The sequence below is a fragment of the Elephas maximus genome, chromosome 13 (genome assembly GCF_024166365.1).
Source record: "Elephas maximus indicus isolate mEleMax1 chromosome 13, mEleMax1 primary haplotype, whole genome shotgun sequence".
Classification (NCBI taxonomy): domain Eukaryota; kingdom Metazoa; phylum Chordata; class Mammalia; order Proboscidea; family Elephantidae; genus Elephas; species Elephas maximus.
Genome location: NC_064831.1, coordinates 90,568,738 through 90,582,946, shown reverse-complemented (window position 1 = coordinate 90,582,946; position 14,209 = coordinate 90,568,738). Strand labels below are relative to the sequence as shown.

Sequence of the window (14,209 nt, the reverse complement as noted above, 5' to 3'; positions counted from 1 at the left end):
AAATCTTGATGTCATGGTCTTGTGGGTCATTTGAGTCAATTGGCCTAACATTATTCTTAACCTTTCTATTTTTATCTCCTAGTTCATTGTGTAGTGTTGGGGGTCTTAGAAACTTGCAAGCTACCTTCCAAGGTGCAACAATTGGTCTCTGTTCGTCTGGAGCATCAGAGGAAGGGAGAGTCAGGTACAGGAGGAACTAGGCCCCATGACTGATTACCTCCATTAACAACCATCTCCTTTGCCTCCAGGCCAGAAGAATCGGATAGCGCCTGGCTGCCATTACTGAACATTTGTGGTCAAAGATTCTACAGCAAAATCATGATCAAAAAGGGAGGAAATGAGAAACAGTGGTAACTCCCCTAGAATCCAGATTTCTGGGCCCGTGGAGTTGGGGTGACCCACTCAGGCCACCTGCCCTTAAGTGGCATTTTGAAACTTGAGCCCATAAGGAACTGTTTTTCTAAAGTTACCTTCAAGTCAAACAATAGCCTAGTAAGCAGCTTAGTGGAGATCAGTTTGCCTTAAGCATTGGGCCCTTTTAGAGAATTACCTATGTGCAAGAACCCCATGCTGGAAAATGTATGGCCTGTCCTAGTGACTCTGCTTCTACAACCCACCAACCTGGAACCCTGCATGTGTTCTGATGCTGTCTACTGAGAAATCAACACGGCAATGACCTGTATAACCCATTTTCACTATCCCCCCTTCAGAGTGGCTTCCCAATACATTCTACTCACAATAAATATGTTATACTAATTTTAGTGTTTCTCTGCACATTTAGGTTTTTGTCACCTCCCTCTCAGCATCTCTGTGAGATTAGCTGCCCTAAGGGAATGGAGCATGCTGCCCTTGGGTCTAGAGGACCAGCCTAGATGTGGTGCTTTTTTTGGGGGGATTGGTCAGCATGTGATCACCCAGGGATGGAATACCAAGAAGTAGGAGAACATTACAAGAAAGGGTTAGAAAGGTGTCAAACGTGGCTGTTTGTTCCTGTGTCTGAGAGTCGTCCTCCTTTCCTAGGAGAGGGGAAGGATGCGCTGTCTCTCTCCTTTTTGGCCTCTTCTTCTACCTCTACAGGTCAGAGCATGCTCAGCCCCAGATCCCTCCTGTACCCCCTCACTCAGTGGTCTTCAAAAGAAGGGTTCATCTCCAGGGGGAAGAGGCCCAGACTCAGAAAGATCTTCAGTGGTAAAGAAAGGCTAAGTTATGTTCTTTGATTAATTCCCAATTAGCCAGAAAATTAAAATATCAAAAGTACTCCACTCCGGAATATTTTCTTTAATTTTCAGACAGAGTGTTCATCTGTGTAATGCTTTTAGTCAACAAAATAAATACCACATCGTCCTCAGCATTTGCTGTCATATCAAAGGAGCCAAAGTTAATACTTAGTTTGAGCATTACATTCATAATGTTTGCTCCCATGAGCCAGTTTCGAGTAAAAAAGATGATGTAATATTTGCAAAGTGATAGAATTTTCTCCTCCCAAGAGAAACATTTGAGTAATACTTCAGCAACGCAGCTTCTGGTCTGGCAGTGGACAGACTCCCCCCCTTCCACTCTAAAGAGAGGGGCAGGGATCCAGTCCAATTGATTTTTTCTGTCCAGTACTCTGTTGATATACTGCTGCAACCATTTTTGAATGGTTTTCAGCAAAATTTCACTTGTATGTGATAGTAACACTACAGTTCAATGATTTCTGCGTTCTGTTGTATCAACTTTAGAATGGACACAAAGATGGATCTCTTCCAGTCAGTTGGCCAGGAAGCTGTGTTCCAAATTTCTTGGCATACATGAGTGAGCACTTCCAGCACTGCATCCATTTGTTGAAACATCTCAGTTGGTATTCCATCAATTCCTGAAGACTTGTTTTTCACCAACGCCTTCAGTACACCTTCGACTTCTTCCTTCAGTACCATCAGTTTTTGATCTTGTGCTACCTCCTGAAATGGTTGAATATCAACCAATTTTTTTTGTTTTTTGGTAGAGTAACTTTGGGTATTCCTTCCATCTTCTTTTGATGCTTCCTGTGTCATTTAATATTTTTTCCATAGAATCCTTCACTATTGCAACTTCAGGCTTGAATTTTCTCTTCAATTCTTTCAGCTTGAGAAATGCCAAGCATGTTCTTCCCTTTTTGTTTTTTAACTCTAGGTCTTTGCACGTTTCGTTATAATACTTTACTTTTTCTCCTCGTGTCACCCTTTGAAATCTTCTGCTCAGCTCTTTTACTTCATCATTTCTTCCTTTACTCTACATTCAAGAGCAAGTTTCAGAGTCTCTTCAGACATCCATTTTCATCTTTTTTTTCTTTGTCTTTCTAATGATCTCTTGCTTTCTTGATGTCATTCCACAACTTGTTTGTTCTTTGGTCATTAATGTTTAATGAGTCAAGTCTATTCTTGAGATGGTTTCTTAATCCAGGTAGAATATACTCAAGATCATACTTTGGTTCTTGTGGAGGTGTTCTAATTTTCCTCAGCTTCAATTTGAACTTGCCTATGAGCAATTGATAGTCTGTTCCATAGTTGGCCCCGGCCTTGTTCTGGCTGATAAAATTGAGCTTTTCCATTGTCTCTTTCCGCAGATGTAGTCAATATGATTCCTGTGTATTCCATCTGGTGAGGTTCACGTGTGTAGTCACTGTTCATGTTGCTGAAAAAAGATATTTGCAATGAAGAAGTCATTCATCTTGCAAAATTCTATCATGCAATCTCCGGCGTGGTTTCTCTCACCAAGGCCATATCTTCCAACTACTATTCCTTCTTTGTTTCCAACTTTTGCATTCAAATCACCAGTAATTAACAATGCATCTTAATTGCATGTTTGATCAGTTTCAGGCTGCAGAATTTGGTAAGAAGCTTCAATTTCTTCATCTTTGGCATTAGTGGTTGGTGTGTAGATTTGTGTAATAGTCATACTAACTGGTCTTCCTTGTAGGCGTATGAATATTATCCTATCACTTAAACACTTAACATGTAACACTTAAACATGTGTGAATGAGTTGGGAATACCTAACTCATCACCTTGACAACAAGTCTCAGGAAGGTTAGGGCAGGGGAATGATGAGGCCTCGAACAAACCGCTGCCCGCTACCCTCTGAGGACTGATGTTTGTTAGCAGGCTTAAAGAAATACCTTTATGGGTTGGCACCAAAGTGTCTGACCTCCCCCGTTCCTATGGTGGTTAGGCAGGAAAAATCTACGTTGCACACTATGTGGCGTGTCAGCTAGGCTGTGGGATATAAAAATGACTCCGGGAGGGATTTTCACTGTCCCTTGGTTATGGTGCTAGGTGGGAGCACATATAGCAGAAGTTTTTAGTCCCCTAACTATGCCTCCCTGGCCTGGGGGAATTGGCAGAAGGTAGGCCCCCTTTTAGCCCTTCACCTATGGTACAAAGTGGGGTGCATGTATAAAAAAGTCATCATCCCCTTTCAGATAGCCTTTCAAGTCATAGGGGAGACTGACTCAAAACTGGATCTGCATTGTTCCAGTGTGCTGTCTGCTTCTTGTTGTAAGTAATAAACACTACTTTCCACGTGCTAGTGTTCTGGGAGCCTCTTGTGTGTTCAGGCTCTGATTAGGAGGACATGGTATTCACGGAGGAATCACTATTATCAATTGGTTCCCTTTTCCTAGTGGCCTTCTGGCTATTTGGAAATCTGTGAGTGCACTGCAAAGCCCATAACCACAATTATCAAAACTGACTCTAAAATTAAAATGGTTAAACATTTATTGAGCATCAACTATGTGTTAGGCATGTTATCAGTTATTTACATGTATTAATCCATTTATTGCTTCAGGTAGTACCATGAGGGAGGTCCCGTAATATCATGTACTCTAGTGCAGTGGTCCCCTTTTCACCTGAGGATACTGAGGCCAATGGAGTGAAGCACAGCTGGAAGGTGGTGCAGCTGGAACCTGCACCTAGGCAACCTGGCTCCAGAGCCACCTTCTCTACCACTCACCCTGCTGCCTCCAAGAAAGAAAACCACACTCTGCATGGTCTGGTCCCACTCTCCATCCTCAGTGTGTTCTACAGAGCTTAGCTTTTTAGACTGGTGACCTATAGATAAATGAGGCCTCTTGGAGGCTCCTGGAAAAAAAAAAAAAATATATATATATATATATACATATATATATATATATATATCATAGCACAAGAAAAACACATTCAAGAGCTGATGCTTTGGAAAAGATATTAAAACAGATGAAATGCTATCTGACCTAATCAAGAAAACAGAAAGTACAAAGGCAAAATTAGAAGTGATAAAGAGGAAATAACCAAATATACAGGAAATTTAAAGGAGCAAAACATAATATTTTAAATATAGAGGGTCGACGAAAATGAGGAAAACCTGCAATGAAATGGAATGACCCAATAACCACAACAATGGACTCAAACATACCACCAATCATGAAGCTGGCAAAGGACCTGGAAACTTTTCATTCTGTTATACATACATAAGGTCGCCATGAGTCAGAGCTGATTGGATGGCAACTAAGTACAATTAAGTACAACAAATGTCATAAATTTGAGATTTCCAGGTGGAAATCTTTATGTGCTTGTGCTTGTCATGTGTTACCATGAGGTCATCACCAGTAGGCTCCCCAATGGGCTAATGTATCTTGAGTATGCTGGGGCAGGAGAACAGATTTAGAGGTTGGCAAACTATGACCAATGGGCCAAATCCAGCCTACCATCTGTTTTTGTAAATAAAGTTATATTGGAACACAGTCACACTCATTCATTTAGAGATTATCTGAGGCTGCTTTTGTGCTACAGTAGCAGAGTAGGGTAGCTGCCACAGAGACCCTATGGCCCACAGAGTACTACAGCTTTTACAGAGAAGTTTGCCAAGCCCTGTGCTAGAACTGTATAATTTTACCAGTTCTAGACTAGTTTCTGTATTAATTTCTTGGTCCAGGATTTCCAAACTAAGTGGATACAAATTCAGACCTTATATATAGGCATGCCCCAGGTATGGTGTCCCAGCTTCTTTCAGATCTTTTGCTAGCCATGGCCTCTGGATGGACAGCCTTAAGGTCCTGCCTTGGGCCAGTAAAAATGTTCTTATCTCCATTTTAGGGATTCCTGGCTTTATTAGTTTTCTATTGCTGAATAACAAATTACAGCTTAAACAACATCCATTAGCTCACAGTTCTGTAAGTCAGAAGTCTGGCATGGAAAGAATGGGTTCTCTGCTTTGGCTAAAGTCAAGGTGTCAGCCAGCTGCATTCTAATCTGGAGCTCAGGGTCCTTTTTCAAGCTTATTCCTGTTATTAGCTGTTATGGATTGAATTGTGTCCCCCCAAAATGTGTTGTAAGTCCTAACCCCTATGGTGATTAAAATCCCATCTGGGAATGAGTTTTCTTTGTTAAGTTAATGAGGCAGTATTGGTGTAGCAATCAATCTCTTTTAAGATAAAAAAAGAAGTAGATTAAGTGAGCAGAGAAGGGGAAAGATAGATGTCAAGCTACATGAAGATAACAAAGGAACCAGGGAACAAGAACCTTCCCCCGGAGCTGACAGAGAGAAAGCCTTCCTCTAAAGCTGGCTCCCTGAATTTGAACTTCTAGCCTCCTAAACTGGGAAAATAAATTTCTATTCATTAAAGCCACTTACTTGTGGTACTTATGTTGTAGCAGCACTAAGTAATTAAGACAGAATTTGGTACCAAAGAGTGGGGTGCTCCTGTAACAGATGCCTAAAACATGGAAATGGTTTTGGAATTGGGTAGTGGGTAGAGGCTGGAAGAGTGTAAAGGTGCCTAATAGTAAAAGCCTAGATGGTCTTGAAGAGACTGTTGGTAGAAATGGCGGACATCAAAGGCAATTCTGGTGAGGGATCACTCAGAAGGAAGTAAGGAGAGCCGTAGAGAAAGTCTCCATCACCTTAGAGAATACATACGACGCCATCAACAGAATGCTGCTAGAAATGTGGATGTTAAATGTGCTTCTGGTGAAGTTTTAAAAGAAAACGACGAACATGGGATTAAACAATGGAGGAATGATGATCCTTTTTATGCAGTGTCAAAGAACTTGTCTGAATTATTTTCAAATGTGTGATGGAAGGTAATACTTGCAAGTGATGAACTTAGATATTAGGCTGAGAAGATTTCTAAGCAAGATCTTAAAGGGACCGTGTGGTTTCTCCTTGCTGGTAACGGTAAAATACAAGAGAAAAGAGATGAACATAAAAATGAACTGTGCAAAACAAAAACAGAACTTAAAGAGTTGGAAAATTCTGTTGTACAAACTAGGGATACATGTCCTAGAGTGTTCATCAAGGATGTGGCTACACAATCTTTTGTTAAAGAGATTAAGCCTGTGACTGATGGATCTAACCAACTACCACAGCAGGAAACTCATCAGTTTAGACTGCAGGGGACAGAGAGAGAATGAAAGGAAGGAAAGCTGTCTGCTTCTTGAAATTCTACAGACAGAAAACAGGCCAAAGGAGCTACATCTGTTGTCCTGCAAGTAAAAAAAAAAGACCATGCCTGGAGAAGTTTGGATTAGCAGAACTGTTCCAAGGAGCACAGGAAGCATGACTGTCTCGGTTTCAAAGGATGGAGCCACAGCCTCCTAGATCTCAAAGGGTGGAGCCACAGCCTCCGGGTTTCAAAGTGTGGAGCCATAGCCTCCTAAGTTTCAAAAAAGTCAGATCTTCACCAGCTTGGTTCTGCACCGTGGGGCCGCTGTTAAGTTTGGCCAAGAGAATGGGGCTGCTGCTCAAAGCTGAGGGGGCGAGGCTGCTATGCCCATGGGGCAGAAGAATAGGGCTTGCCAGGGCCAAGGGGATGAGGTCACCACTCACATGAACTAGGAGAATGGGGCCCCCAAAAGCCCAGGGAGCAGAGTTTCTGTCCCAGTAGGCCTGGAAGGTGGGGCTGAAGCCCAGAGCAGAGGGACCTCCACCCAGAATTCAGACAGCATGGTCACACCCAGAGTCTGGAGGGTAGAGCCATTGCCCAGATGGTCCCGGAGAGCAGGGAAGTATTTTTAAGCCTTGAGAGCTAATGTAATTTGTTCTGCTGGGTTTTCAACTTGTTTGATGTCCATTATCCCTTCTTTCCCTCCAATTTCTTCCATTTGTAATGGAAATGTCTACGTCTGCCTGTTCCACAATAGTACTTTGGGAGCAGATAACTTGTATTCTAGATTTCACAGATTCACAGGTAAAGAGGAGTTCTGTTCCAGGACAGAGTATACCTAAAGTCTCGCTCATATTTGATTTAGGTGATTCAGAGGATGAGATTTTGGACTTGGAGTTGATTTAAGACTTTTGGGATGATGTGATGGGGTGAATGTGTTTTGCATGTGGGAAGAACATAATTTTGGGGGGCTAAAGGGTAGAATGTTACAGATTGAACTGTGTCCCCCCAAAATGTAAATCCTAACCCCTATTGGTTATAATCCCATTTGAGATGGATACTGAGGCAGTATTAGGGTAGGGTGTATCTCGTGTCAATCTCTTTTGAGACATTAAAAAAGAAGATTAACTGAGAAAATGAGCAGAACTCAGTTCTTTAGGGTTATAGGACTGAAGTCCCCATTTTCTTGCTGGCTATTGGCCAGGGACCTCTCCTAGCCCCTACAAAGTTCTCTCGCGTTCTTAGACCATGTCCCTCGCACCTCAGCAAAGGAGAACTTCCCTCGCATTAAATCCCTCTCATGCTTAGAATCTCTCTGACTTCTTCTGCCACCAGACAGAGAAAACTTTCTTCTTTAAAAGATTCATGTGATTAGTTTGGGCCCACCAGCTAATCTACTTTCTTCAAGTCAACTGTGCCACATAACCTAATCACAGGAGTAATATCTCATTATATGCACAAGCTTCACCTCAATCAAAGGGGAGAGGATTATACAAGAGTGAGGGTCATTGGGAGTCATCTTAGAATTCTGCCTACTGCAGGCAGAATGCCAAGAGCACCATTCAGCTGCATCCCACCCTCAGGCCTTACACCTCATCTCCACCCCTTCTAGAATATAACTTTTTCTGTGTGTGTGCTTAGGTGAGGGTTTAGAGAGCACATTAGTTCTTCATCAAATAATTAACACACATACTGTTTTGTGACATTTGTTGCCAACCCTGTGACGTGTCAATACTCTCCCCTTCTCAGCCTTTCCTCATTTCCATTTGTCCAGCTTTCCTGTCCCCTCCTAACTTCACATCCTTGCCCTTGGGCTGGTGTGCCCATTCAGTCTCTTATACATGGTTGAGCCATGTGTATTATTGTTTTTTTTATGGGACTGTCTAATCTTTGGCTGAAGGGTGAACCTCAGGAGCGACTTCAGTACTGAGTCAAAAGGGTGTCCAGGGGCCATACCCTCAGGGTTTCTCCAATCTCTGTCAGACCAATAAGTCTGGTCTTTTTTTGTGACTTAGAACTTTGTTCTACATTTTTCTCCAGCTCTATCCAGGGCTCTCTATTGTGATCCCTGTCAGAGCAGTCAGTGGTGGTTGCCGGGCACTATCTAGTTGTGCTGGACTCAGTCTGGTGGAGGCTGTAGTAGTTGTGGTCCATTAGTCCTTTGGACTAATTTTTCCCTTTGGTTTTCTTTGGTTTTCTTCAATCTCTCTTGCTCCAGACGAGGTGGGACCAGTAGACATATCTTAGATGGCCACTTACAAACTTTTATGACCCCAGATGCTACTCACCAAATTCGAATGTAGAACATTTTCTTTACGAACTATGTTATGCCATTTGAGCTAGATGTCCCCTGAGACCATGGTCCCCAGCCCTCAGCCCAGTAACTTGGCACCTAAGGGAGTTTGGATGTGTCTATGAAGCGTCCATGGCTTTGCCTTGGTCATGTTGTGCTGACTTCCCCAGTATTGTGTACTGTTTTACCCTTCACCAAAGTTACCACTTATCTACTGTCTAGTTAGTGTTTTTCCCTTTGTAACTTTTTTCTAATACCCTCATGGACCATCCAGCTTCAGCTCCTGCCCACTGCTCTCACTTTTAGTTCCCTTTTCGTTTCCAATATATGAGATTTCCCTTTTCTTATTTTTAAGATTGGTGTGTATTTAAACATATGTTTTTGTTGTAACTAGTATGTTTACATGTTTGGAATTATTGGGGCTTCTTCTCTCAGTATGTGCTAACCATATATGCCCGAATTTTCATGTTATATGTTCCACAGTTATGGGGTCCATTAAAGCAAGTGGGCCTTTGGAATTCTAACCTCAGTGAGGAGCTACTAGAGTAAGGATGAATTCAGGTTAATCAACTTGAAAACTTACTGATATGCCCAGAGCTAGGGGATAGTTCCCCCTTTTTCATTAACTTTGCTTACTCTGTTCCTGCAAAAGCTAAGGTGAATGAAAGCCAAGGGAAGTAAACTGCCATATGCTTCTGAGACCCAAATCTTTTCTGATGAAATGGGCATATTAATGGGCAAAAAGACAGTCTCCTTAACTGGTTCTCTTGTCCAAATGCTTATTATTTTCAAGTAGTTTGCTACCACTAAAAGTATATTTATTCAACTACCATTTCTAATCTGCAAGCAGTTTTCAAAGTTGTTGTTATGATGCCTTTCTTCAGATGTGGCTGAGCAGCATTTCCAAGAGAGCATGGCTAATCTGAAAGATGCTGGAGAGATGGGAAAAGCCAAATTTCTTTTAATTCAAGATGAATTTTGCCATTTCCTGAAAATCACTGGACAAGAAGAGGTGAGTTTGGATCAAAACTGACTAGTTATTAATGTGGGTGACTCTTTCACTCTGCAAACCTCTATTAAGCACCCACTATGGTGGCATAGTGGTTAAGAGCTCAGCTGCTAACCAAAAGGTTGACAGTTCGAATCCACCAGGCACTCCTTGGAAACCCTATGGAGCAATTCTACCCTGTCCTATAGGGTCACTATGAGTTGGAATTGACTCAACTGCAGCAGGTTTGGTTTGGGTTTTTTGGTATGTGCAAGGCGGAATTCCTGGGTAGTGCAAACAGTTATCATACTTGGCTGCTAACTGAAAGGCTGGTGGTTCAAGTCCACCCAGAGGTACCTTAGAAGAAAAGCCTGAAGATCTGCTTTTGAAAATTCAGCCACTGAAAACCCTGTGGAGACTGTTCTACTCTGACATCCATGGGGTCACCATGAGTCGCAATCAACAACTGACTTTATGTGCAAGGTGTGTGCTAAGCTCTCGAGGGACCCAGGTGAATAAAGTTAAGTCATTGCTCTGGGGCAGCTCCTAGCTAGTTCTTGGGAAACTGGAAAACCGATTATGAGAACATAAATGTCATATCCACCTAAAGACCTTGAGGACCCGCTGAGAGATCTTGCTTACCACCAGCCTGTAGTTCTGGCTGGGACAAAGTATGGCAGTCAGTGGTTCCTGATTCCTCTCTCCTTATTTCTGTAATGTGTCAAATTTACATATCTCATGAGAACTGCACAAAGCAGCAGTTACAGCTCACTGTCTTACCATTCAACCATGTAGGCATTACTCAGAATGCACTCCAACCCAGAGTTTATATTCACTGGTAATTAAACCTTTGGGAATTCCATACAAAACCTAACTTTCAAGATGGACATGTATTTAAAATATCAGAGAGCTACATACTGTGATTCAATTTACATATATTTCTTTCAACTCTAATATATCAAGGCAAATCTTTGAGATTTTTTTTTTTTTTTTGTAGACTTCCTCTTCCACAGCCAGCTCCTAATCCTTAATCCCCCAACCTGTCTCAAATGGTGTGTGTTTAAGGAACACAAATTAATCTAGACACATCCATGTTCCTCAGACCAGAGTAGGGCTAAAGTAACCATAACAATTGGTGTTTCAGTGTTTTTCTGCATCACCCAGCCAATTGGACCTTCCAGGGGGCTCCAGCTCTTCCCCACACATCTCTAGAAGTCCTGACCTTTGTTCCAGCCACATTCAGGACAGGGCCAGCTTTTGTTTCCTCTCCATGGGAGGTGATTCCCCTTCCATCCCCCTCCCCCCATGCTCATCCGTCCTTCAGGTCTCACCAGTTTCCCTGACTCCACTCCCCAGTCTGAGTTAAATTCTCCCCATTATTTTTCGTCATAGAACACTCATTTGTGTAATAACGCGTTTGTAAGAACTTACGTATGTGTCTGTTTAATGCCTGTCTCCCCACCAGCCTGAGTTCCATGGGAGCAGGGCTCAAATGGAGGGAGTGGCCGAGGTGGTGGTGGGGGGGAGTAGCTATATGGGCACTAGGCTGCAGGCTGGCTGACTCCCACAGGGCATCCACCTTTCTCCCTTCCTGTTATGGATTTCTGCTGTCATGTTTGCTGCTGAGGCAACTGACGTGGTCTCACACGTGCTACATCTCACTGCTCCTACCCAAGCCACCTAAATCGATGTGTTGATCTAACGATGCCGCTTCCTCTCCCAGGCTGCCTTCAGAGACCTTAGCAAACCAGCTCTTTGCATTCTAGGGCTACTGCCAGCCCATAGCATTCCCTTGTAGGAATAGAAAATGCTGCCCCTTCTTTAGGTGGACACAGCCTATACCAGACAAGCACATTGTTTGGAGAGCAGGACACGGGCTGGATTTCAGTGCTCATTCATCTTCCTGCCAGGCCTTGTGTGCATGGCACAACCTGCCCAACCACACATGGTCACCTCGTACCGCCCTGGTCCTTTGGACTCCAGACCTCTCACCATGGGTTCTAACAGGAATCAGCCAACAAGGTTGGGCCATAGAACAACATGGGCTGCTCTCTACCGTTGCATATGTAGTCACAAAGTACATGTGGGCTAGGACTCTGCTCCTATAGACAGGAGATTTGGGAGGAATGTCCTAGTGGAAGCAATGGACCAATGTTCCAATAGAAATTAAAACAAAAATTTTATTGAAGGAATAACTACATTCCACTGAATGGAGAACACGTGGTATTCAAACAGGCTGCAGCACGTATTCAGCTTTGTATGCAGCAGGGTATTCAACAGACAGCATAAACACAGGCAAACAGCTTCACAGCAAAGTGAATGCAGGGGAAGGAAGGGAAATTTACAAGGGGTGGTTAAACTACAAACTTTCTTAACATTGATTTTTAGCCTAACACCAATCTCTTATTCCTGATACAGTTTGACTAAGGCCATATTTCTAAGGTGAAATGTATAAATATGTATAAATATTCTTGGTGTGGAGGTTTAGTGATGGATTGCAGGCTGAGTCAACTTAAAAAAAAAACTTAGAGTCCTTGAAATGTAAAATCACTCATTAATTAGGAAAGAATGAAGATTAAATCAGCTCTAAACCTAAAAGCTTTTGAAATGTAAACATCATTTATCCAGCTAAGAGGGAGGGGGTGAGTTAGGGCCTGGGTATTCAGAGTGAACTCCCTGAAAGCAGTTAAGATAGTACATTTATTTAACAAGTTAAAGCCGGAATCTCTGCACTCTTTGTTTTATAGACAGTCAAGACTTTTACAGCTGTGATCTGCCTCCTTATTTTAACAAACTTAATTTCTACCCAGTTACCAATTTACAAGAACTAGCAGAGGTATTAGTGGAAAAATTCCAATGAGTGAAAATTAAGTTGGGAGTCAGAACTGGGATAAGCTTGATATGTACCTATCTTGGCTATGAAGTTATTTACAGATTCTAGCTTCATTTAACATTATCAGTAAGGTGCCTTCTCTGACACCAGCTGCATAAACACTCTTAACAGTCACTGAAAAAAAATTTTTTATCTAGGTTATAAATTCTGGCTTTTGTTTTCAAGCAGTAAAACTTGAACAAAAATTGAATAGTTTCTTTAGAAGATTAGAAATGAGAATCTTAGTTAAATTCAAAATGGCGTTTTTAATTTAGGTCTGAAGTCACCTAATTCAGATATGCCAGCACCTCAGATTCTAAAATTCACATTCACAGGAGGAAAATACCTTTCAAGGTAAAATCTAAGTGTAGGTGACCCTGCCAGTTTGAGACACTCTCCATGTCTTAAACTCTTCTAGTTGTGCCACTCTCCTATTCAAGAACCTCTCTAACTTCTTATTTTCTCTGGCTTTTCTTATTGTATGAAAATCCACTCATTTGCCTGGCATGAGGCCTTCCACTATGGGCCCAGCGTGGGACTCTACCTCATTTCCTTCTTGTCCCCTCATGCTTTCTCTGCTGCTGTCAAATTAGTCCACTCCCTGGCCTCGAACATCCATGTGTGTCTCACCTCTCACACCTGTGTGCTCAGTTCTGCATCCCCTCTTCTCAGTCCACCTAAGTCCTATTTATTCTTCACCCCTCTTCATTGCTGTTGTTGTTGGAGTTGTCAACTCCAACACATGGCATCATTAGGTATAACAGAAGGAAGCATTGCCTGGTCCTGCACCATCTTCATGATCATTCAGGCTTGTCCTAACTACCAGAGGCTGACCCAGTCTTTGCTTCCTCTAAGCTTATGTGGCATCTCTCCCATTGTCACCTTGACCTGACCTTTAACTTCATGAACTTTTATCTCTAGCTTTTCCAGTCAGGCTTTAATCTGCCTGAAGGTTTCATTTAGGAAAAGGAGTCTCCAGCTCTTCTTCCCACCATGACTATTCAAAGCCCGATGGTCAATGCCCACTGAAAATCTGCCAGACCTAATGCTTGAACTAAACTGAGTCCTTGCTCACAGACATTGGGAGGGGACGTGGTGCCCTGGGCATGATGGGCTTTAGCATCAGGTAAGTCTGGGCTTAAATCCTTGTCCCTCATGCGCATAGGTTTGCACACTTGACAATTTATACAGTCTGTCTCTTCCTACCTAAGAAATTGTTTTCTGCCTCATCAGCACCTTTAATGTGATCTCCTCAACTCACCCTCAACAACTAACTTATATTATCGCCAAGGGTCAAAGGCCTTCCTACCTCCTCTGTGTGTGGAATGCCTTTCGTGAGGCCTTTAGGGCTTTGTGGTGGGGAAACCCCTTCACTGCCCATGCTTTATTTGGTAATGAATTCAACATTCATGCTGTGCAATCATAAATGTGTTTTCATGTAAAACACCATGGAGAAATTTCAGGAAAAGTGTGGGAGTTTACAGACTTTAACAGGGTTTTTCCCCCATTTGTCTTGGTGTCTAACTGAAGAGATTAATATCAGAAAATAATTGCTTTTTGTCCTACTCATTTTTTATTTCATGTTGGTATAAATTGTATGAACCAAACAAAACATTATGTCATGTTGGAATGTTTACTTTTGGTTTCCTGAACTATTTCCTGTGAGAAATAAAAAACCC

The 14,209-nt window shown here is 42.3% G+C and overlaps 1 protein-coding gene across 5 annotated transcripts in view; it reads left to right on the top strand.

Moving 5' to 3' along the window:
- Positions 1–14,209, top strand: part of TTC23 (tetratricopeptide repeat domain 23) — a 133,437-nt gene that overhangs the window by 83,465 nt on the left and 35,763 nt on the right. For all 5 annotated transcript variants that reach the window (XM_049906150.1, XM_049906152.1, XM_049906149.1 and 2 more), the window contains one exon: positions 9,555–9,682. In XM_049906150.1, coding sequence (XP_049762107.1) covers positions 9,555–9,682 — 128 coding nt within the window. The remainder of the gene's footprint in view (positions 1–9,554; positions 9,683–14,209) is intronic.